Source organism: Triticum urartu, chromosome 6A (assembly GCF_056163025.1).
Source record: "Triticum urartu cultivar PI428250 chromosome 6A, HENAU_Tu73, whole genome shotgun sequence".
Lineage (NCBI taxonomy): Eukaryota > Viridiplantae > Streptophyta > Magnoliopsida > Poales > Poaceae > Triticum > Triticum urartu.
Genome location: NC_141878.1, coordinates 164,063,376 through 164,085,077, shown reverse-complemented (window position 1 = coordinate 164,085,077; position 21,702 = coordinate 164,063,376). Strand labels below are relative to the sequence as shown.

Sequence of the window (21,702 nt, the reverse complement as noted above, 5' to 3'; positions counted from 1 at the left end):
GCGGCGTGGTGGCGCGCAGCCTCCTGGCGGGCGTGGCGAGGCATGGGTGGCCGCGGGCAGATGAGCGCGCCTCGTAGCGGCGACCGACAGGCGGCGCGGGTCGCGGCGGCGCTGGCCGACGGCCTCTGCTCCCCTTCCGATGGCAGTGGACGTGGGCGGTGGCGGTGCTCTACCCTGCGTGCATGCTCATCCTAGGCGGCTCCTGGGCAGGGCGGTGGTGCGAGATTGGAGGGGCTATGGTGGCGTGGCGACTAGGTCCCTTCTGGCGGCACGGGGCAGCGGTGTCGGCCCCTTCTCCTGGATCTGGTCCGACGGCGCACGAGGCTAGGCGGGCATCGGTGGTGCCGGCCGCACTCGTCTCAGGGATGGTCCAGATCTAGGGTTCGTGCTCGGGTGGGTCCAGTCGAGGCCCGGGGTGGATCGGAGCTCTTGCTTCGGGTAGGCGAGGTTGGGTGTGGCCTAGAAGGTGCTCACAGGGATGCGCATGCTCCTTTTGCAGGTACGGTGCTCGATGGTGGTGCTTGTGTTACCGGTGCGTCGGTGCATGGATCAGCGCCGGTGATCGCGGACATGGCGTCGTGTGAGCCTGCCTGGCCATGGGCTCGGGGCAGGCTCGCCGGCAGTCTCAGAGTCGTGTCCCCCCAGTCCACTGGGTATTGGCGTGGGATGCAGTTGTGGGTGCCTCCTACGGTGGAGGCGCCTACCCAGACTCGGGGACTGATGCCGGGCTAGGAGTTGATGGACTAGCGTCGCTCTTCCTACCATGGTTGTGTGCGGCGTGAGGTGCGCGTCCGTCGGTATCTTACAATAGGGATGCCGGGGCGGTCGCCCTGGAAGGCGGTCCGCATGGTTGGCTCTTCAATGGGCACCATCGCGGCGGTGGTGTCTATGTCTCTTGGCCATGTGGATGGTGAGGGCTATGTCGGAGAGTGACTCGGGTGCTCACTGCTTTTGGTGACGGTGGCGCCCCAATCCAGATCTAGGGATATGATCCCCTCACTCTATCCCTCGAGACGTCGTGGTGGCATGGGTGGGTTGCCGAGCGAAAGCTCTGCGCTTGGTCGCCAACGACGGCGACGCCTGCGAGCGCCGTTCTCTTCCTGAAGACGTCGTTGCGGGGCTTCTCTCCGTGTCAGGCCCCGGGAGAAAACCTCTGTCCGATTGGACTCGGCATCGGCGTCGCTTCGTGTCATTCTCCCTCTTGGGGGCGGTGTTGTGGAGTGTAGGTGGGTAGGGTGTGGTGTGGCAGTGTTTTTAGCTCAACCTGTATTTCTTTTCGGTTGCGTCGCGTGTTCGTGGCCCGGCCATCTTAGGATCGGCATTGTATTAGGTTTACCCATCACTTTGTATCGTTCGGCCGTGTACTCTGTTGTGTGGTTGCTTTATTTATAAAGCAGGGCGGAAGCCCATTTCAAAAGGTTTTCAACATACATACATGCACAACATAGATAAATAAACATAGCATAAATCATAACCCGGAGTCATAGACACACACTCACAGGTAGTTAAACGACAGACAATTGTAGCAAAGTCTTAAACATCATGCGCACAGGTCTTAAAGGTGCAGAGATAACATCCCAATGATCCATGGCAATTGTCTCATCGTGCCTCTTGCACTTGGCCACCACATCAACACCGCTGTCGTTGAAAACTATCACCTTCAGAGTGTTGGGAGTTGCCAGCTTAAAGGTGACGAGGTATCAATCCTGCTCTAGTGAGCAACGGTGAAGGGGGCCCAACCCTTATCAAGGGTGAGCCTGCCGTTGATCGTCTGGACTGTCACCCTCCAAGCGTAACCGATCTTTCTCGCTTGCACGAATTCCTCTGGGATGATGGTCAAGTGCTTTGGTGATCTCGATTGTCATTGGCAGGCACTCCAGCTTGGGTGCAAGGATGGTTATGTAGAAGTGGCTTGGGCCGACATCCTCATAGAAATGGTCATAGTCTTTGGCCTCTTGGGAGCGTTGCCGAGCTCCAACACCTCCTTGCCCTTCTTGTCAGTCACAACCTCCTAGCCCTGGGAGGAGTTCTCCGAAGCACCATTGTCGATCTGCACCGAACATAAGAGCATGAGGTGAATGGAGGGACAAAATTTAATCCACATATGAACAAAATCAATGGAGGTATCAGAAAATCTACTACACTTCATCTTAAGCATTCATTCATCCCAACCACTTACCTACCATTTGAACCTCCAAAGCCCATATTTATCTACCACCACACTACATCTTCAACCCATCTCTCTGTCTTCTACCGTCTCCTCTTCCACGACTGTCTCTCTCTCTCTCCCTGTGTGTCTGTGTGTGTGTCTCACCACCGCTCCACCGACATGAAACCCCCCTTCCCCAACCCCTTCTCGAAAAATCCTGGGTGGAGGCCATTCATCCTTGGGTGCTCGCTCAATGATGACATGAAGTTCGTCAAGTCAATGAAGGTGTGCTCTTGGTTCAAGAGCATGTACAAGCTACATAAAGAGGCAGACGTTGTGCTGTTGAAGGTGGCGAAGATGGTGTTGAAGAGGCTGATACCTGACCCAGCCAAAGGCACTATGTTACATGACATACTGTTGTGGGTGAAGAATGATGCTGAATCGGTTGATCCAGGTGCTACTTGTGAGCTACCTTGGGATTTTCCCCGAAGAGGAGGGGAGATGCAACACAATAGAGATAAGTATTTCCTTGAGTGAGAACCAATGTATCAATCCAGTAGGAGAATCACGCAAAGCCTCGTGAACAACACCTACACACACAAAAGCAAATACTTGCACCCAACGCGGGCAAGAGGGTTAGGGCTAGAAAAAAAGCTCGAAGCTCGTGAGCTAAACGAGTAGCTCGTGACTTGGCTCGAATCGACTCGAACTCGAAGAACAACGAGTCGAGCCATGCTTTATTTTGAGATCATTTATACACCAAGTTAAATGAGCCAATCTCACGAGTACTCGTGTAACTCGTTAGGCTCGGTACAAAAGATCAGCCACTCTCAATACAAAAAATCAGCCACTCAGCACCCTATGTCCTAGGCGCACAACACAAGGCCTAGCCGTTGAAGGCTCAACCGCCTAGGAGACTCATGCATTATAAGGAAATTACTATTGTTAGTGATATACATGTTTAATATATACATAATCATTTTATAATATTTAAGGTTTTTATTTTCATATCTTTAACGAGCTTAACAAGCTAAACGAGCCAGCTCGTGAGTTATACGAGTCGAGCCAATCTTGAATTTGAGCTCGTTATAATAACGAGTCGAGTCGAGCTAGCTCGTTAACGAAACGAGCTCTAGCAAGTCAAGCCGAGCTGGGTCGACTCGACTCGAATTCTAGCCCTAAAGAGGGTCATCAATCCCCTTGAACTCCTTACTTGCAAGGACCAAATCTTGTAGTGGTAGATAAATTGCAAAACAAAATAAAAGATAAAAAATTGCAGCAAGGATATTTTGGTTTATATATATATATATGATAAAAGTACACCCGGGGTCCATATTTTCACTAGATGCTTCTCTCTCGAACGCATAGCATACGGTGGGTGAACAAATTAATGTTGGGCAATTGATAGAAAAGCGCATAGTTATGACAATATCCAAGGCAATGAGCATGGATATAGGCATCACGTCTGAGATAAGTAGACCGACTCCTGCATGCATCTACTACTATTACGCCACCCATCGACCGCTATCCAGCATGCATCTAGGGTATTAAGTTAATAAAAACAGAGTAACGCCTTAAGCAAGATGAAATGATGCAGGCAAAGTAAACCCAATCAATATGAATAAACCTCGTCGTTTTACCCTTAATGGAACAATACAAATACATGTCTTGTCCCTTTCTATCACTAGGATAGAGCACCGCAAGATTGAACCCATCACAAAGCACCTCTCCCACTGAAGATAAATCAATGTAGTTGGCCAAACCAAACAGATAGATCGTAGAGAAATACAAAGCTATAATAATCATGCATAATAAATTTCAGAAAAGACTTAGTTACTTCTCATGGATATTCAGATCATAAACCCACAATTCATCGGATCCCAACAAACACACCGCAAAAGAAGATTACATCAGATAGAACTCCAAGAACATTGAGGAGAACATTGTATTGAAGATCAAAGAGAGAGATGAAGCCATCTAGCTACTAGCTATGGACCCATAGGTCTGTGGTGAACTACTCATGCATCATCGGAAGGCAACAAGGATGATGTAGAAGCCCTTCGTGATCAATTCCCCCTCCAGTAGAGTACCGGAAAAGGCCTCCAGATGGGATCACTGAAGAACAAAAGCTTGCGGCGGTGGAAAAAGTGTTTCAGGTGGCTCTCTGATATATTGGGAATATTTGGGAATTTATAGAGGCGGAATTAGGTCAAGAGGTGCCACGAGGGGCCCACAAGCTCAAGGGGCGTGCCCCCGGGGCGCACTTGCTGAGCTTGTCGCTCCCTCGTGACTCTTCTGGTCTTCTCCCAAACCTTCATGGGTCCTTTATGGTCTACAAAAAAATAATCTAATTTTTTTCTCCGTTTGGACTCCATTTGATATTGATTTTCTGAGAAGTCAAAAACAGACAAAAAATAGCAACTGGCACTAGGCACTGGGTTAATAGGTTAGTCCCAAAAAGAGATATAAAATAACATATAAATTCATATAAAACATCCAAGATTGATACTGTAATAGCATGGAACCATAAAAAATTATAGAAACGTTGGAGACGTATCACCAGGTCAGAGAGCTAGATGGGCCAAGTATAGGTCTATCAGGGCTCCTGCTAACTAGGCGGTTGGCGCGGTGGTGCCGACCTCCTTCCTTCTGGATGACAATGAGGATGAGGATGCTAGCAATGCTAAAGCCGTGGAGATGGTGGTCAGGGATCCTCAACTAGGCTGCCATGAAATGCCCTTGGGGGTCGACAATTACAAGCCTCAAGCAATCGCCGCTCCAAGAGCCTCCAGGCTCGCTGTGGCTAGGCCCTAGCTTGTTGGGTTGGATTTGAATGGATGTATAAGCTCGATTTACCACCCCTAGTGAAAATCCTACTCAATCCCGTTCGAACCACTCAAATCCCTAATCAGATATGCCTAAACCGAGTCCCAAATTGAAGCTGGGAGGTAGATTCAATGGTTAAATCGAGTGGGCCATGCGTAAATCAAATGCGGTCATGGTATAAATCGATGCCATCAAGGACAAAGTCCATCGAGTACATGAACTTTTATCGAGGTTCAGGCCCTCGCGGTGGAGGTAATACCATATATCATGCATGCCTGATTGTATTGCTTGGTGTCTCGTATGGGATCTTAAGATAGTTTGGATGCCAACTTGGGAGGCCCCTACCTCCCCTTATATAGGTGTACGAGGGGTAAGGTTATATGGGCCCAAGTCGGTTAAATAGTAGAGTCCTATTAGAACCACTAGTACACATGTCCTAGAGTACAAGTTAAGATTGCCCCTGGTGGGCCGACTTCCAGCTTATAGTGGGTTAACTTCGTGGGAGGTTGAATACCCCCGGTATGGTGTGCCTTCAGTATCCCCGAGTCCGCCATGAGCTCGGCTGCATGAGGCATGATATCAAACCGAGCGCGCCATCTTTGGACTGTTTGGCGAGGTCTTGGGGGACTCCTGAGTGTTCTTGAAAAGAAAAATTATCATGTGCTAGGTCGCCTTGAAGAGCTTGGAGATGACATGATCTATTGGGCTCGCTGGCCCTAAGTGAAAATCAAAGACAACCATGCATGGTGAGCAAGGTGTCTAACCTCCCTATATTTTTGTTGACATCCGACATCGGAAGCTACCGGTGCCTACCGGATATAACATCATATTTGGTTTGGGAACCCGGACCTCCCATAGTCAACTCCAGAATCCAGTGTGTATGGATTTCGGCGCCCCTCTGGTGTTATATTTGCAGACATCAGAGCCATCTTGTGTCAGCTGGAGGTTAATGCTCTAGAGTCGGTCCTGGAATTCGAGATGCCCCGGAAGGTTGTCCCGGAGACTCCCAGGAGACATTTCGGGAGGTGCAAGGAGATCCCAACAGGAAAATTCTTCCCCAGGGGTTATCCTTTCCCCATTGTTTGAGTTGATCTTTCTCTCTCCCTTTCTTTCAAAAGCTTAAAAGCTAGAAAACCTCCACATCTCTCCATCAAATCATTATACTCATTTGAGGGAAAAGAGAGGGGAGCCCCTGATCTATAATTCCCCGAAGAAATATGGGTTCCCCTTTGTGTTCATTGAGGATTTGTTACTCTTGGATGTTGGATAATCCTAATCAGTAGGAGTCACCAGAGAGGAATCAACTCGTGATTAACCCTATGGTTTCTAAAGGTTTGGAGGCCGTATCAAGGTCCACCACTAGTGGTTGAGAATCACCTTCTTGATGATATTTCAAGTAGAAGAGGGTGAGCCTTCATGGTGTTGGTGTGCTTTCGTGGTAACACGCACCCTATAACAGTGACTAGCTTCCCTCTAAGGAAGTGAACATTGTGATACATCTTCGTCTTTGTGTTATTCAGTTATCCCTAAACCTAACTCATTTACTTGCGGTTTAGTTTCCCCACTTGATCTTGCAAGCATCATATATGTTGTATATCTCATCGTAGCATTGTTTAGTCTCGCACTTTATATCCCGGATAGACTAAACTTGCTAATAATGAAAATAAAATTTGTAATTCCTATTCACCCCCTCTAGGTCCATCTCGATCCTTTCACCATGGGCACCCTATCTGACCTATTTCACCATATATCTTCTTCCACACCAAAAACCCCGAGAATGATTTTTTTCACAATTTTCTTCGGGGCAAAGACTACCACCACCTTTGTTCAAGGGTTGTCCGAAGGTAGATTTGGCCTCCATATAGAGGGAATCTTCACATCATCTTCCCCAACTCCTCCTCGATCATCACCATCATGTTTGTACCATCCATGTGCAAGTAATCTATTGGATGCAACAGGGTGGATGGGAATTGGATGAGATCCATCATAGTAGTTGTCAGAATTATCGGATATTGAAGCCTAGTTTCATTAACCGAAAAGGCTTTCGCCCCGCTTTATAAATAAAGCAACAACCAAGCACAAAGTAACAAGGTCACAACAACACACCACACACACTCACACAAAGCCAACGCAGGCACGGTCCAAACGCACACACACACACAGACAAAGAAACCCAAGTTCCGCTGTGGGCACAACACAACAAGCCCAACACAAGCACATGATGAGACAACAGAAAAAGGCATGGCGGTGGCGATGGCGAGGGCGACAATGATCTAATATGGTTCCGGTGGTGGTGGGGGAAGCGGTGGAGCCATCCGAAGAGCCATCGCACGAATCTAGGTGATGATGGAGGTGATGGCGTCTCTCTCCCTGGGGCGGCTAAGCGGCCGCCAAAGCTGCAAGAAACCAGACCATTTGAACAAAGCGTCAGTAGCACGACGAAGAGGGATGCGGTGAATCACAAGTTTATTCCTAGAAGTCTACAGCGTCCAGGCCAGCACCCCAATGGCCAGCCACCTAATGTGGCGCACTACGGGTGGGATCTCCCGGAGTTCGGCGAAGAGAGCGGGGAAGTTGTTGTGGTCCCAGCTTCCATCCACTATTTCACGGAAACAACTCCATAGGAACTATGCGGACACACAGGTGAAGAAGATATAATTCAAATCCTCTTCCGGCCCGCAGAGCAGGCATCACCCATCTCCCGGGCCATTGCGCTTCAAGACCTCGACACCAGACGATAGACGGTCGCGGATCCATTGCCATAAGAAGATCCTAATCTTCAGGGGGAGGCGAATCTCCCAAATGAAGGTGAGCGCCTCTCATGGCCAAGCGAGGGTGCGATGGCATGGTACAGGGACTTGGTGGAGAATTGTCCGGAAGGCTCTAGACACCATCTGGAGCTGTCATCCTCGGTCGTAAGGTCAGGCGCGTGTAAGGCAATGCAGTTGAGCAGCTCCTGCCAGTTGGCGGTCTTAGTCGGGCCAAAAGGCCTCCGGAACGCGATCTTCCCTAAGTCCGTAAGGGCAGCCGCGACCGAGATCTGAGGAGCCACCACAATGGAGAATAGGTCGGGAAATCGGGCCGCAAGGTGCAAGTTGCCAGACCATCTGTTGAACCAGAACAAGGTGGCAGTGCCTGATATGACCTCGATCAAGGTCCCAATCCAGAGGACCGGGAGGAGTTGGATGACAGATTGCCAGAACTGGGAGCCCCCAGACCGCTGGCAGAAAGCGAGAGGCTGGCCTCGGAGGTATTTCTGCTGAATGATGTGAAGCCACAGGCCACCATCTCCGTTGGCAATCCGCCAAAGCCACCGAGTCAGGAGGGCAATGTTCATGCATTTGGAAGACATGATCCCAAGTCCGCCCTGGTCACGCGGCTTGCAGATTTCTGACCACCTAACCATGTGGTACTTCTGCTTGTCGCCCTCACCGGCCCAGAAGAAGCGGCCCTGGACAGTGACGATCTCGTGATGAAGCGTCTCCGGGGGGATGTAGAAGCTCATGATGAACAAGAGCAGGCTGGAGAGGGACAAGTTGATGAGAACCGTCCGTGCAGCTTTCGAGAGCCACCGGCCTTGCCAAGGCTCGATACGGTGCTGAAGCTTCCCCACCGAGGGGTGCAGGTCAGCAACTGTGAGCCTAGCATCACTAATGGGTATCCCCAGATAAGTCGTGGGGAAGCTCCCAAGCTGGCAGTTAAGCCGATCCGCAATACTCCGGCTCTCATCATGGGAGTACCCCAATACCATCACCTCGCTCTTGTCGAAGTTGACCTTGAGGCCAGACATCTGTTGGAAACACAACAGAAGGAACTTGAGGTTCGAAATATCACTCTTCGAGCCTTCCACCATGATGATGGTGTCATCCGCATATTGGAGAAGGGAAATCCCGTGCCCTCCAACAAGATGAGGGACTATCCCCTTTATGTGGCCCGCATCCAAGATGGCCGCCAAAGCATCGACCACCATGTTGAACAGGAACGGGGAGAAGGGGTCGCCCTGGAATACCCCACAGAACATGGGGAAGAAAGGGCCGATCTCCCCATTAATGTTTATCGCAGTCCGACCTGAGGAAACCATTTGCATCACCCTAGTCACCCACCGATCGTCGAAGCCCTTACGGAGAAGACATTCCCGAAGGAAGGACCAGCTAACCGTGTCATACGCCTTGTGGAATTCTAGTTTTAGGAAGACTGCCTTGAGGTGTTTGGAGTGAACCTCATGGAGTGCTTCGTGAAACACTAGGACTCCGTCAAGGATATATCGGCCCTTGATGAAGGCCGACTGATCAGGGTGGGTGATACCGTCAGCAATAGGGGCCACCCTAATGGCGTACCCCTTCGCGAGGATGCGGAAGATGGCGTTAATCACCGTAATCGGGCGGAATTGGCAGATCTCTGAGGCCCCAGCCACTTTGGGGATGAGGGTTATTACACCAAAGTTGAGCTGGGCGAGGTCGATGGACCCGACCAAGAACTCGTCAAATAGGGCCATCACCTCAGGTTTGATCACCTCCTAGAAGGTCTGGAAGAACTTCACTGGGAGCCCATCTGGTCCGGGAGCCGAGGATGGGTTCATGCCCTTAATAGCCGCCCAAACCTCAGCCTCCGAAAATGGTGTCGTGAGGGCCACGTTGTCCGTAGGCGAGATGCAACTATGGGCAGGCCAAATATCTTGCGCCAGAGCAAGACCTCCCCGAGGGGAAGCAGAGAATAGGTCTCTGTAGAAGCCGTCTACATGGGCCCGGATGTCCTCGGGGCTATGTAGAAGGGACTCTCCGTTCCAAAGAAGGGGGATGGAGTTCCGGCGTAGGCGGCCATTTGCAATGGCCTGGAAGTAGGCGGTATTGGCGTCCCCTTTAAGGACCCAATTCTGAGTACCCCGCAAACGCCAGTATGCCTCCTCGTCCGAGTATATGACCGTTAGCTGGTCTTCCAAATCATATCTAAGCAACCATTCGTCCGCCGAGAGGCCAGCGGCGTCGGCCCGCAGGTCGAGAGCCGAGATGTCAAGAAAGAGAGCTTTTTTACGCTCCAGATGTCGCGGCCGACGTTTGCGCCCCAGCCCTTCATGAATTGCCGTGACCGCTTGGCGTAGAAGTGCCAGTTGTCCACGGCTGAAAGGGAGCGATGGGGGGCCTCACGTGCCTCGCGCCATCGCGCGACCACCGCGGCAGCGAACCCAGGCTGGCGCAACCAGAAGGTTTCGAAACAAAATTGGGGCGGAAGGGGAGGCCGCTCATTCTCTAAGGAGAGGAGAAGGGGGATGTGATTTGAGCCAATCCACGTAATCGCCTGGAGCGATGCTAGGGGGCAACGGATGTCCCACTCAGGGGAAGCGAAGACCCTGTCGAGAACGGAGCGGGCTGGCTCAACTTGTCGGTTTGCCCAAGTGAACCTGGCCCCGACTCGATCGAGCTCGCGAAGCCCCATGTCCGCAATGTAGTCATTGAACATCTGCATCCGCGGGAAATTCACCAAATTATTGCTCTTGTCTTCTACCGGTCGAATGAGGTTGAAATCACCTCCCACCACTACCGGTAGTTGAGCGGCTGCTACCTTCCTACGGAGCTCACCGAGGAAGGCCTCCGATCGGCGGTGGTCGGCCGGCCCATAGACCGCAATGATTTCCCATTTGAAGTTCAGTGCCCGCTCAAAGACCTCCATGCTAACGAAGAACTCACCCCGATCCATGCTGCCTACCTCAAAGGTGGCATCCTTCACCCCAAGGAGGATGCCACCCGAGTGGCCCGCACTCCCATTAGAAGGGAGCCAGTGCAAAGCAAATAGGTCGGCGCTCAAGTGCTCGAGCTTCGACAGGGAGAATTCCGTACGCATGGTTTCTTGAATGGCTACAATGTCAATTCGCTCAGTTCGCATGTATTCGATTAGTTGGCGGCGTCGGCCATCTTGGCCGAAACCGTGGATGTTCTAGAAGAGAGTCCGCATCACTCATCCATCGGGGAGCTGCTTGATCCCAAGACACGAGAGGCGCTCTAGGCGCGGAGGGCAGCGGTGCGAGAGCGAGTGCGGCCACGGATCTCAACTGGGGCGGAGGGTTCGGGGCCGTCCCCGAAGGGGCGCCCTAAGAAGAGGGTACGCGTGCACGGGCCTCGGCGAGGCGACCATCTAGGATTTCCCATGCACGGATAGCCTCAATCTGAACTAGCGGGGGGGGGGGGGGGGCAAACTCCCCCCAAAACACAATTGCCGAGTCCGCTGCCACCTTCTCGAGGTGGCCCGAGCGGATCCGACTCCAAAGCCGAAAAGGAATGCGTAGCGGAAGAGGCAGGAATGTGCGGTGTACCTGGCTTGAGGTTCCGGGAAGCGGCCCGGAGCTCTGCCTGCTCGGGGATAGGCAAAGCAGGGCTACCCACCGGTCTGGCAGCCTCGATCCGAGCACTGCGGCGAGAGGAGGTCACCAGAGACGAGGTTGACCTGGCCCGCCTGGAGTAGGCCGCAGTCCGGGGGTGGAGGGGGGCGGCCACCGGGGTGGTCACCACCACCTGCAGCCCCACGGCACCGGAGTCTGAATGCGCCAGAGGCGGACCAAGGTGAGCCAGGCAGAGAGGCCCATCGGGAGCCCGGGGGTCTGGAATCAGCTCGGCGACATGGGGCTGGACATCCGCCCCCTGATGCAGCCTAGAAGCCGCCGCAGGCAGCGTGGGGGAGAGCAGCTCCAACTCCAGGACGGAGGCCCCAGCGAGAGGGCCCGAGGTCGGCGGGTCCAGGGCCGCCACGACCATCTCCGAGAGCTCCACCAAAGGCGCGGAAGGCGTGGGTGTGGCCAAGCTGGGCGGGTCGAAGACGGTCCCGGCGGAGAGGGTGGTGAAGACATCAAGGAGCGGACCGGTGGGAGAGCGAGGCGATGAAGCTGGGAAGACCTGAAGGCTTGCGTCTGAAGCGTCGAGACCGTCGTCCGAAGACGGAGGAGCAGCCAAGGAGTGGGAGCGGCTGGTCCCAGCGCCACTCCTAACAGCAGGAGCGGGAGGCTGGTCGTGAGGAGGACTGTCCTCGGAGTCATCATCGTCCTCCTCCGAACCGGAGTGGCGACCATGGTGGGGGTCACGGTCACTGCGGCGATCCCCGCACCATCCCCGTCTGGCCCGCCCCCCAAGAAGCTATCGTCGGGGATGCGGGGGCGGCCAATGTGGTTGGGCGGCTCGGGGGAGGTGCGGAGGTCAAAACCCTGATCGTTGAAGAACACCCGGACCATGGCGTGAAGCTTGGATGAGTCGAGGGATTTGACCTTGACGCAAACCTCCTCCTTGCGAAGGGACAACTCGTCCACCACCACCACCTTGCCGAGGATGCGGGACATGCTCCGAATGACCTGCTCCGAGCGGGCGATGTCCGGTAGGCCACCGATGAGGATCCAGGCCGTGTCCAAGACAGCCACCGCCAGGGGTCCCACACCGGCACAGAGATGTCCACCACTAGCTTGTAGAGAGCTAGAGTGATGTCTCCGCTGCGGGTGCCGTAGCCGTGGCTGGCAGCGTCGGGGAACACGACCGAGAACTGGCCTCCAGGCAGCATGGCGACCTGCCAATCCCAGGAGGAGTGGTAGAGATGGTTGAGCTCGGCCTCTATCATCTCCGGCGAGGCGACCCCATCCTTCATGGTGACAATCGCCAGGAGCGATGGTGAGGGGGAGGGGATGTCAGGCACCTCGACGTGGAAGAAGCCGAGGCCCTCAATCCCGTGTTCGTACATCACCAACTCCTCCGCCACCGGGCGATCGGGGCAGAGGATCGCCGGGTGGTCAGGATCCGAGCAGAGGTAGCAGCCCTGGGGTCGCGTACATGCCACCTGGGAGTGGCCGGAGAGGCCGCAGTTGAAGCACTTTAGGAGGTCGGAGATGCAGTCACCGGGGAGAAGCGCGGTCGTGGTAGATGCCGCCGGGTCCCGAGTAGAGCCAATGGCCGGGGTCGCCACATTGGGGCACCCCAAGCCCCGCTTCTTCTTACGCTTGCCGCCTGGCCGGCCCCGGCCGGCGCCATTGCCAGCGGGAGGGAAGCTCGGTTCCCCGCGCGGGGGCTGGTAGCAGCGAGACTGGCCAGAGGGGGGCGGAGGGCCTTGCGGTGCCGTGGCTTTGGACGCGGTCAGGGGACCGAGGGCAACCACCGCGCGCAGGGGACCGGCTGGGCTCCCGCCTGCGCACCGGGGAGGGCGAGCGATGGCGTTGGTCGTGCCAATCAGAGGCAGGAGGCGGCGACCGGGACCAGCCACGGTGGTCCGACCAGCCGGGCGAACGACGGGAGGGGGATCAGCGAGCATCGCGGGGAGGGGACCGACGATCTCCGCGGTCGGAGAGTTGCCGGCGGAGGTCGGCCTCGTGCTGGAGAGCGTCAGGGGAGGGACGGGCGGGGTCGCGCCGGTCGTCCGTGCGGGAGTCGTCGGGCCTACGCTCGTCAGCGCGACGTTTGGGGTGCGGGGCCGTGTCGTTCCAGTCCCGGGGCATGCCGGCCGGCGGAGATGGCGGGGACGGGTGGCGAACGGCGCCGACGGCGGAAGGGGATGGGGCGAGGGTTAGGGTTAGGGCAGGGGCGGGAGGGGACGCGCTGGGATGCCGTGGGAAGCCAGCCTGCTGCCAAATAGGCCTGATGGCCGGGCAGGCCGAGCCGGCCCAGGCGCGAGCCAAAGTGGGCTGGCCCGTAGGCGAAGCCGCACCCGACGATGGCCCAGCGCCAGGCCCACAGCGACGCCGCCCAGCCGGCGATGCGGAACGACAGCGCCTAGGGTTTCCCCCGGTGCAGTGGCTGCCGCCGCGGCCGGCGCCGGCGTCAGCGAAGGGGCGACGGAGAGCCAAGGACGTCGCGGGGACAGGCTGGGGGAGAGCCGGAGCGACGAGGAGTCGAAAGCCGCGATGAACGGGCGGAGTGGGGACCTACGGGTGATCACCGACGAGGCAGCCGGCGGCGCGGGAACGGTGGGTCGGACGGCAGCCGCGGCGGGGCGCCAAGAGCGCTGGGCACCGCCCAGGTCGGACCGCCCCGCGACGCCCCACGCTGGAGCGCGGCGGCGACGAGCGGTCCTGGACCCAAGGGCGTCCCTTTTTCGCCGGGTCGGCAGGAGGGGGAGCGCGCGCGGGGGGGGGGGGGGGGGGGGTTGCGGCGAGCCGAAGGGGGAGATGGACAGCCATGCCGCGGCGAGGCCACCATCCCCGGCCCGAGGCGCTGCTCGGCGAGCCGGCGGATCTCGTCGGACGATGGGGCGGCCGGCAACGGCGTCATCATCCTCCGCCACATCGGCCCAGCGAAGCGGCACCACCACCTCGGCGGGGGCAGCGACGGCCTGGGGGAGCAGGGGGCGTGCGGACCCGACCAGAGGCGCAGGGTCGACGGGGGGGCAGCGCAGCAGTGCCGGCGGCCCGGGCGAGGCCGGCCAGAGGCGCGAGCGTCAGAGCCAAGGTCACGGGCGGCGCGACACCATCGGAGCCGCGCGGCGCGGCACCATCGGGGTCGCAGGAGCGCGTCGCCATCTCCGTGCTCAGTTCCGCCGTTCAGACCCCGACCGAGGTCTCTCTAATAATGTTCCAGCCTAGTGTCATTATAGTGCTAAGATTATTGTTGCTATAACTTTGCTATGTGTAATGCTTGTCATCAGGGTCCGAGTGATACAATTTCAGATCATAACTATATTTGTTTTCATGAATATATATGTGTTTGGATCATACATGCAAGTTGTATGCACCTGTTGTAGTTTTGTTTGGATCATACATGCAAGTTGTATGCACCTGTTGTAGTTTTGTACGGGAGACCCCGAGCTGACATGGTCGGGATATCAATATCAATGTGAATGGCTATTATTTTTAGCATTACACGTATTTATCAAGTGTTAATGCTTTGTTTCGGCTGCTTTGTAAAGGGAGCATCTTAATTACTCTTAATTCCAATTGTGATGCCGCTGACACGGGAGGGTAAGACAAAATATATTGTGCAAGTTTTTATTGCAGACACGTACAACTATATTCAACATACATGCCTATATGATGAAAGAATATGAGCTAGGAAAATTGTTCCATGTGGTTTATACTATTATATGATTAATTCCATCCATGTAGCATCCCTTTTATCCATGTCATGCCTACATTTTCATAATTGTTGCTCTCTTTAAGACACTTTGTACTTGGCAACGGATGAATATTGCTGTTTTTGTTTACTTTTTTGCAAATCATACAACAATCACTTCATCGCACTGCCAACTAATAAATTTTCTCGAGCAAGTGTTGTTTTTGGTGTGGCTAAACAGACAGCTCAGCTGCTAAATCCTAAAAATATTCTTTGGCTCTCATAGTGTCAAATATAAATTAGGGTTAAAAAATACTTTCTCTATTGCGATTCCCTACACTTTTGGTTATCACGGTGGACATGCTACGGGATACTATCCCCAGCACTTTGGATTATGAAGGTGGAGATGCTATGGGATACTGATTTCCCTCCCCAATCTGTGGCTAATTTATGAAGATTGTACTCAGAACTATGTTATTATTGAATGAAAGTCATCTTTTTCCCTAAGAAATAGCTCCAACTTTATGGATAATGTCAATAACTATGTACTTGTCGGCTAATCCGGTATTCCATGCAAGGACTAAGCAGGTTGATTTCCATTTTTTAAATGAGTGTGTTGCTAAGAAGGCGTTGGAAATACAATTCACTCCATCCAAGGACCAGTTGGCAGATATATTCATCAAGGCATTGCCGGTTGATGTGTCTTAACAGATTAAGGTTCAATCTCAACTTTTCCGGAAAAAAGAAAGGTTCAATCTCAACTTAGTTTATGTAAAGCTGTAAGTGAAGGGGGGCTGTAAAACTAGTTAGAGTTAGTTAGACTGTTATAATCCTACCGAATTACGCTAACAATCTTGTTGTACAAGTTGGCATCTTGTAATCTGTTGCAGTCTTAGCAACTGACTATTGTCTGACATGCTACTATAAAAATATACAGCCCAGACCAAAACCATGAGCTATTGAACCAATTCCCTAATCGATGCAATCTATGATTCAATCCCATAGTACCAAGAAGAACCAAATTAAGAATTGGCTCCTCTTAATTACGAAGGTGTTGACAACATCAGTGCCTAGCTTGGCCAGCGTATGCACAAACGGTCGATGGAGCCTTGTTAACTTTGGGCTTCAATATTAACCAGGTATGAACTGATCATGCATGCATGGTTCTCTTCTCTTGCCAGTAAGAATGGCTCGGGAACCCAACAAAATTCTGCACTTCTGCCTGCAAAATTAATTTGTAGCAATTCATCCTTTAGAAGCGCACGTATACCGTCAAGCTTAACTGAAAACTTCTTTAACATTGGCACCTATCAATATGCAATTAACTGTTTGGATATTTGTCAAGTGATAAGTCTCATGAAAAAATAATTTTCATAACATCATGAATATAGAGTTCAATATTAACATATTCATACGATATATAACGGTCGAAAATGCACATTGTAGAGGGGGTATATCTACTAGGCATTAACAAGTAATATGAATAAACAAACAATGATCCATTTGGAATGCTGGAACTTCAGTAGAAAACGGTTAATTTCCATGAGGTTCCAGTGAAATTTCAATGATTCAAACAAATTATTTAGGAGAAAATCAATGAATGTGAGCAGTGAAAGGATAGTCAGACACATTTATGAAATGTCTGCTAAATCCAAACATCATGATTCTTTTGAGAAGTGTCCACTATTACCATTTCTATGTCACATACCTAACTAATAGTCACTGAATGAGTGGAATATATGTACATACAGAAGAAGATAAACATATAGGTGATGTTTACTGATGCAACAAGATGAATTTTTTAGAAAAGGAGGACGACCCCCGGCCTCTGCATCTGGGCGATGCATACGGCCGTTATGCAACAAGATGAATGCACGGGATGAAATGATGTCTAGTGCACCGGGCTGAAGCATTAGGTAATGCATTAGACTGACATATTTGGACAAAATGAACAAATATAAAGGAACAAGATGGCATTCAGGTAGTATTCAGTTATGGTTAGGTTAAAAAGCTAGGCTGCTGATGTACTAAAAGTGATCCCGACGAAAGACCGCAATCAACACTGATTCTGTTCTGATGTTCTCCCCTTTATATTTTGGGTGTCAATATAAAATTTGACTCATGATTGAGAGATACGATACTGATAACTCGTCTCTGAAGGGATGGTGATGACTTATCATCATGAGTCATGCTACAAATTCAAATACTAAAGTGATGACTGAATATTGAGAACATAGATTTGTGAAAGTATAAAAAATATAAACTGAACATATTCCCAATTACTAGATTTGCTAGTAAGGATTACTCCAGGTTAGAAAATATTCTACAATTACTGTTATAACCACACGCAAAAAAAAAAGATGGTCAAACATTAGATATGCTTTCCCCGCAAAAGAAAACAACATTAGATTTGCTAGTAAGGATTACTCGCAAATATTAGAGGAGAGTCAAAGATATGAAAGAAATCATGGTTAATTAAGGATAAGTTTAACACACTGAAATTTAATCTAGGACAACTACAATACTTTAGTATGTGTTTTCGATTTCCCATCATATGCTCTATACGACTATACCTCAAATTAATTAGCATGATCTACTAAACTATAACTCTCTTTCTATTCAGAAAGTTCTTTAGTGTGACTAGTTATAGTTTAGGGAGAACTACACCTTTTTGGCCCTTCCTCTTCACTCAACTGGCCGTGATGCCAGAGAAATGAGACAATTCGCCAACGGAGCAAGGGATGAGCAGCATGAGTACATGGCATGGCTCTTTTTAAGGAACCAATTAAGAAGGCATGCATGCTAAGATCCCAATGCAATCAGGCTAGAGAGCGAGGGGGGTAGACATATGGGTCCATATGTCCCAAAGAAAAATGATCCATGTTCACATATCCAGGAGGCAACTCAACAGGAGAGGTTTAAGGATCTGTTTTTGCCATCCAAAAGGGGTGCCGGTGTTGTGAAATCCCATGATTTTGTTTTGAGGGGACAGGGGTCCAGGAACTAGGAACGGCATGCGTTGATGCATGGGGATCATGCATGATGCCATTTTCCATATGCTTTCTGTGGGACAGCTTACCAGCATATCTCTTGAACTAGGTCTACAAACCCCTTCTCCTTGGGCAGAAGGTAGGAGATCCGTACTAGATTTTCTTCTTTTTTCAAGAAAATTTCACAAAATTCTCCATGTAACTGTAAACTATCAGTATTGATCAGTAAACCACATTAAGTTTTCGTTGAACAGAATGACAGTTTTATATCAGAAAAAACACATTTTAGCTTCCACCTTTAGGTTTTCGTTCAACAGAATGGCAACCTCTACTCCGGTTCTGTATCAGAAAAAACTCGATATTTTATTTCATTCTTTAGCTTTACCGGAGCAGTGTGCATATTAGAGAAATACTAGCCAGCTATACATAGTGGTACCTTCATCTATAATACTATACAGTAATTAATTAATGGGTAACTAATGTACCGGCCTTTCACAGCACACAAGAGTCTGATCATTACCTCTAATAAGTACACTAAAAAGGGAAGGCTGCCCAAGCATGATTAGTTTATGGTTCGTGGCTGCCAAAGCATGATTAGTTATAACGAAAAAACACCAAGGGGAGCAAGTGAAATGCAGGGATAAATTTTTAAAATGAACTCAATCCACAAGATCCTCCATAGCTTGATGTTGAACAGATCAATTTTGTGTGTAGCTATACCTATTTTTTGTAAAGAGAAGGCCATGCATGCATATCTCTTTAGTTAGTAGCATCACAAAAGTGAGAATTAATCCAGATATGGATCAAAATTGTAATAATACATCCATTTAAAATTAAAAGTACATCGCGTCCTAGAAAGTGTGGAGACAAGTTTATATATCTTCAATCACAAATTAACTAATAAGAAAAAACAGACTTTTTAGATAAAAAGATGTACCATTGGATTTTTCATGAAAAGTAATTTCATGATATTTTAAAAATGATCTGCTTCAATATTCATACAAAAATAGTGGTCAAATTTGTTCAGTGGAGACGGTACAAATTCGGAAACACGATCCACTCTAGAATATATTTGAAGTAGTAATTAGCAATCTATAGCAACTCCACCAATATAGATTGGAGAGGGGAAGTTGAACAAACAATAAAGTGGAAGCAAATAAAGATAGATGAAGATGTAAAGCGAAGAAGAAATAACTGAAAGTATTAGTTAGTGGTGGTAGAAGGTTTACCAGGTCGAGTGCCAAAAGATCCTCTCCGAGATCTCCCAATGGCGATTGGCGCCCTCTCCAGTTCCCATGCAACGCGTCCACCGATCATGCACAACCTCCTCTTCTTCAATTCGTCTTCGCCTTCGTCGACCTCCCCTTCTCTTGTCCCTCCAACAAGAATGGCAAGTATAGTAGCCCTGGTCCTTGCATGCATGCACATCCCCATTCTCCAGTCCCTCCGAAACCTCACCGAAGCCATTTGAGCAGCCGCAAGATCAAGCACCGATCTTCTTGCTGCCGGCCTCCGGCTTGCTCGATCAGGTTCCATATACTTCATTGCGGCAATGCGATGCAGTAGCCAGCTTGGGAGCAAGAATCCATCAATGGAGGACGCGAGAGGTCGAGCAGCATGGATAGATCACTTGCATTGCTAGTGCCACGAAGAGACCGACATGAGCGTCCGCGTCTGCCAGCCGAGGAAGCACGCGCCGAGGGCCTCCTCCGCCGCATACCCCTCCGACGGGTAGTGTAGCCGCAGCAACAGCCGCGCCTGCGACACCGCGAACGTGCTGGCCGGCCACGGCGAGAGCCCCGCAGCGCGCGCGGCGGCCGTCCACGCTTCGAAGCTGCGGGGCCGCCCACCGCCGCTGCCGGGGCCAGCCACCACCGCGTCGATCTCCGTGCCGAGGATCTCCTGCTCCACCGCCAACCGTTCCGCGCTGCCCGGCGGCACCGTGGCCTCCAGCGCGTCGAACACCGCCGAGTAGAAGTCCATCGCCGCGGCCACCCGCCGCGGTAAGTCGTCGTCGTCCTCTCCTCGGCCGGCTTCGCCTTCCCTCTCGGCGATGGTCACCACGGCGGGGTTCATCGAACGGACCCACCTCAAGAATGCGGTGAGCTCACCGTCGCCGGAGAGCCTGTGGAGGAATAGCACGCAGTTGACGGCCAGAGTCTCGTCCGGGTGCAGCTCAAGGCAGGCGGCCGGGTCGGCGGCAAGCTGAGCCGTGCAGGGGAGGAGCAGCGGGTGGAAGCGGAATGGGAGGTTGAGGGAGCTGGCGAAGGCGCGGAGGCGGTCGCCGGTGCGAAGGAGCACATCGAGGTCGGGGCCGGCGCCGGTGATCCTGACCTCGGGCGGGCCGACGGCGGCGTCAGCGCGGTCGCAGATGGCCTGAAGGAGCGGCGGCCACTGCACGCCGTGTGCGGCGTCGAGGTCCACGATGTGCACGCGCCGCGCGCCGGCAGCGGCCTCCAGGATCGCCTGGTTGGCAGTCAGGTGCGCGAAGCGCAGGAACGGCGCGATCTTGTTGTACGCCAGGTGCGCCGCGGACGATGCAGGCGCCACGCCCATGCCCAGCGGGCCAACGCTACTTCGTCCCTCGTCGGCCCGTAGAGCGAGCGCGCGCGCGAAGTGGTGCGCGAGGCGGTCGGCCGCGTCTCCCCGGGGGTCGGCACCGGAGAGCACGGCGCCCGCGGCGCGCCGCGCCCCGTCGAGGTCCCCGCGGTGCAGCAGGTCGGCGCACGCGAGGACGAGGCCTCTCGGCGAGGCGGCGGCGACCGGTGCGCGCGGCGGTCGGGCGGCGTCATCGTCGGGCTCGGGCGGGTCGAGCATGGCGTCAGCAGCAGTAGCAGGTGGTGGGCGCAGCGCATGGCTCGGGCGGCTTAATAGCAGCGCGGAGGCGGAGGTGGCCGCGGCATCTTCTGAGCTTGCTGCTGCCCCAGCGGCTTCCGTGACAGAGGGACATGATCGATCATCTGCAACACGCGCACACACTACAGGTGTTCCCTTCCACCAGTAGACTATGCAACAGGTAGTACTCTAGAGAGAGAGAGAGAGAGAGAGAGAGATTTCCTCTCTCTCTAGGAGGGGACAGGAGAGAGAGACGAGAGAAAAGGTAGCAGGGTGTGCAACTTTGCATTTGTTGTCTTTTATCCCGTGGACTTTCGCGGGGGGATGGTCAAGATGTTCTTATGTATCTTTTGAAATATTATTATATAGTATACAATTGGATCTAATTTTTATGATTTGTGGATTAAACAAATAAGGCTAGGCTAGCAGAAAGCTTACCTTGTTAGATCATGAAAGTAAGCTCGGAGTTCCAATGTTCACGATATGAACAGTAATTTCTTTAAAAAAATTGAATTTATTTGGTGGCAAACATTAAAAATGTTTGAAATGCTTACAAAATTTCATCATAAAATCACATTTTTGAAAGTCGAAAAAACAACAAAGCTCCAAAATGGATTTGAAAGTAGCATTTTTGAAGCACGGATTGTTTTGCCACAACTTCCATGAATGCGATTCTAGGATCAAACTTTTCGATAATCCGAAACACTCCCTAGTGTTTGCCACACTGTAAGTGTACAAAAGTAGGAGCCCTTCTGTATCTCTTTACTTGTGCACGGACAGTCGTAGCTACACCTGCGGCCGGGCTTGGCAGGGCAGAGGAAGCAAAGATAAAAGACTGCCAAGACAACACCCAAGCCAGAAGCATGAAGAGCGAAGGGACAAGATGGGCTTT

General features: G+C 52.0%; 1 protein-coding gene across 1 annotated transcript; it reads right to left on the bottom strand.

The window, feature by feature from the left end:
• Positions 1 to 15,774: 15,774 nt before the first annotated feature.
• On the bottom strand, positions 15,775 to 21,078 carry LOC125512167 (protein MONOCULM 1). Its single transcript, XM_048677250.2, has 2 exons — positions 19,205 to 21,078; positions 15,775 to 16,207 (listed from the first exon to the last, which is right to left on the bottom strand). The coding sequence occupies exon 1, from the start codon at positions 20,790 to 20,792 to the stop codon at positions 19,614 to 19,616; it is 1,179 nt and encodes a 392-aa protein (XP_048533207.1). The 5' UTR covers positions 20,793 to 21,078; the 3' UTR covers positions 15,775 to 16,207; positions 19,205 to 19,613.
• Between the last annotated feature and the right edge of the window lie 624 nt (positions 21,079 to 21,702).

Coding starts and splice junctions, on each gene's coding strand:
- LOC125512167 (XM_048677250.2), bottom strand. CDS start 20,792: ATGCTCGACCCGCCCGAGCCCGACGATGACGCCGCCCGACCGCCGCGC.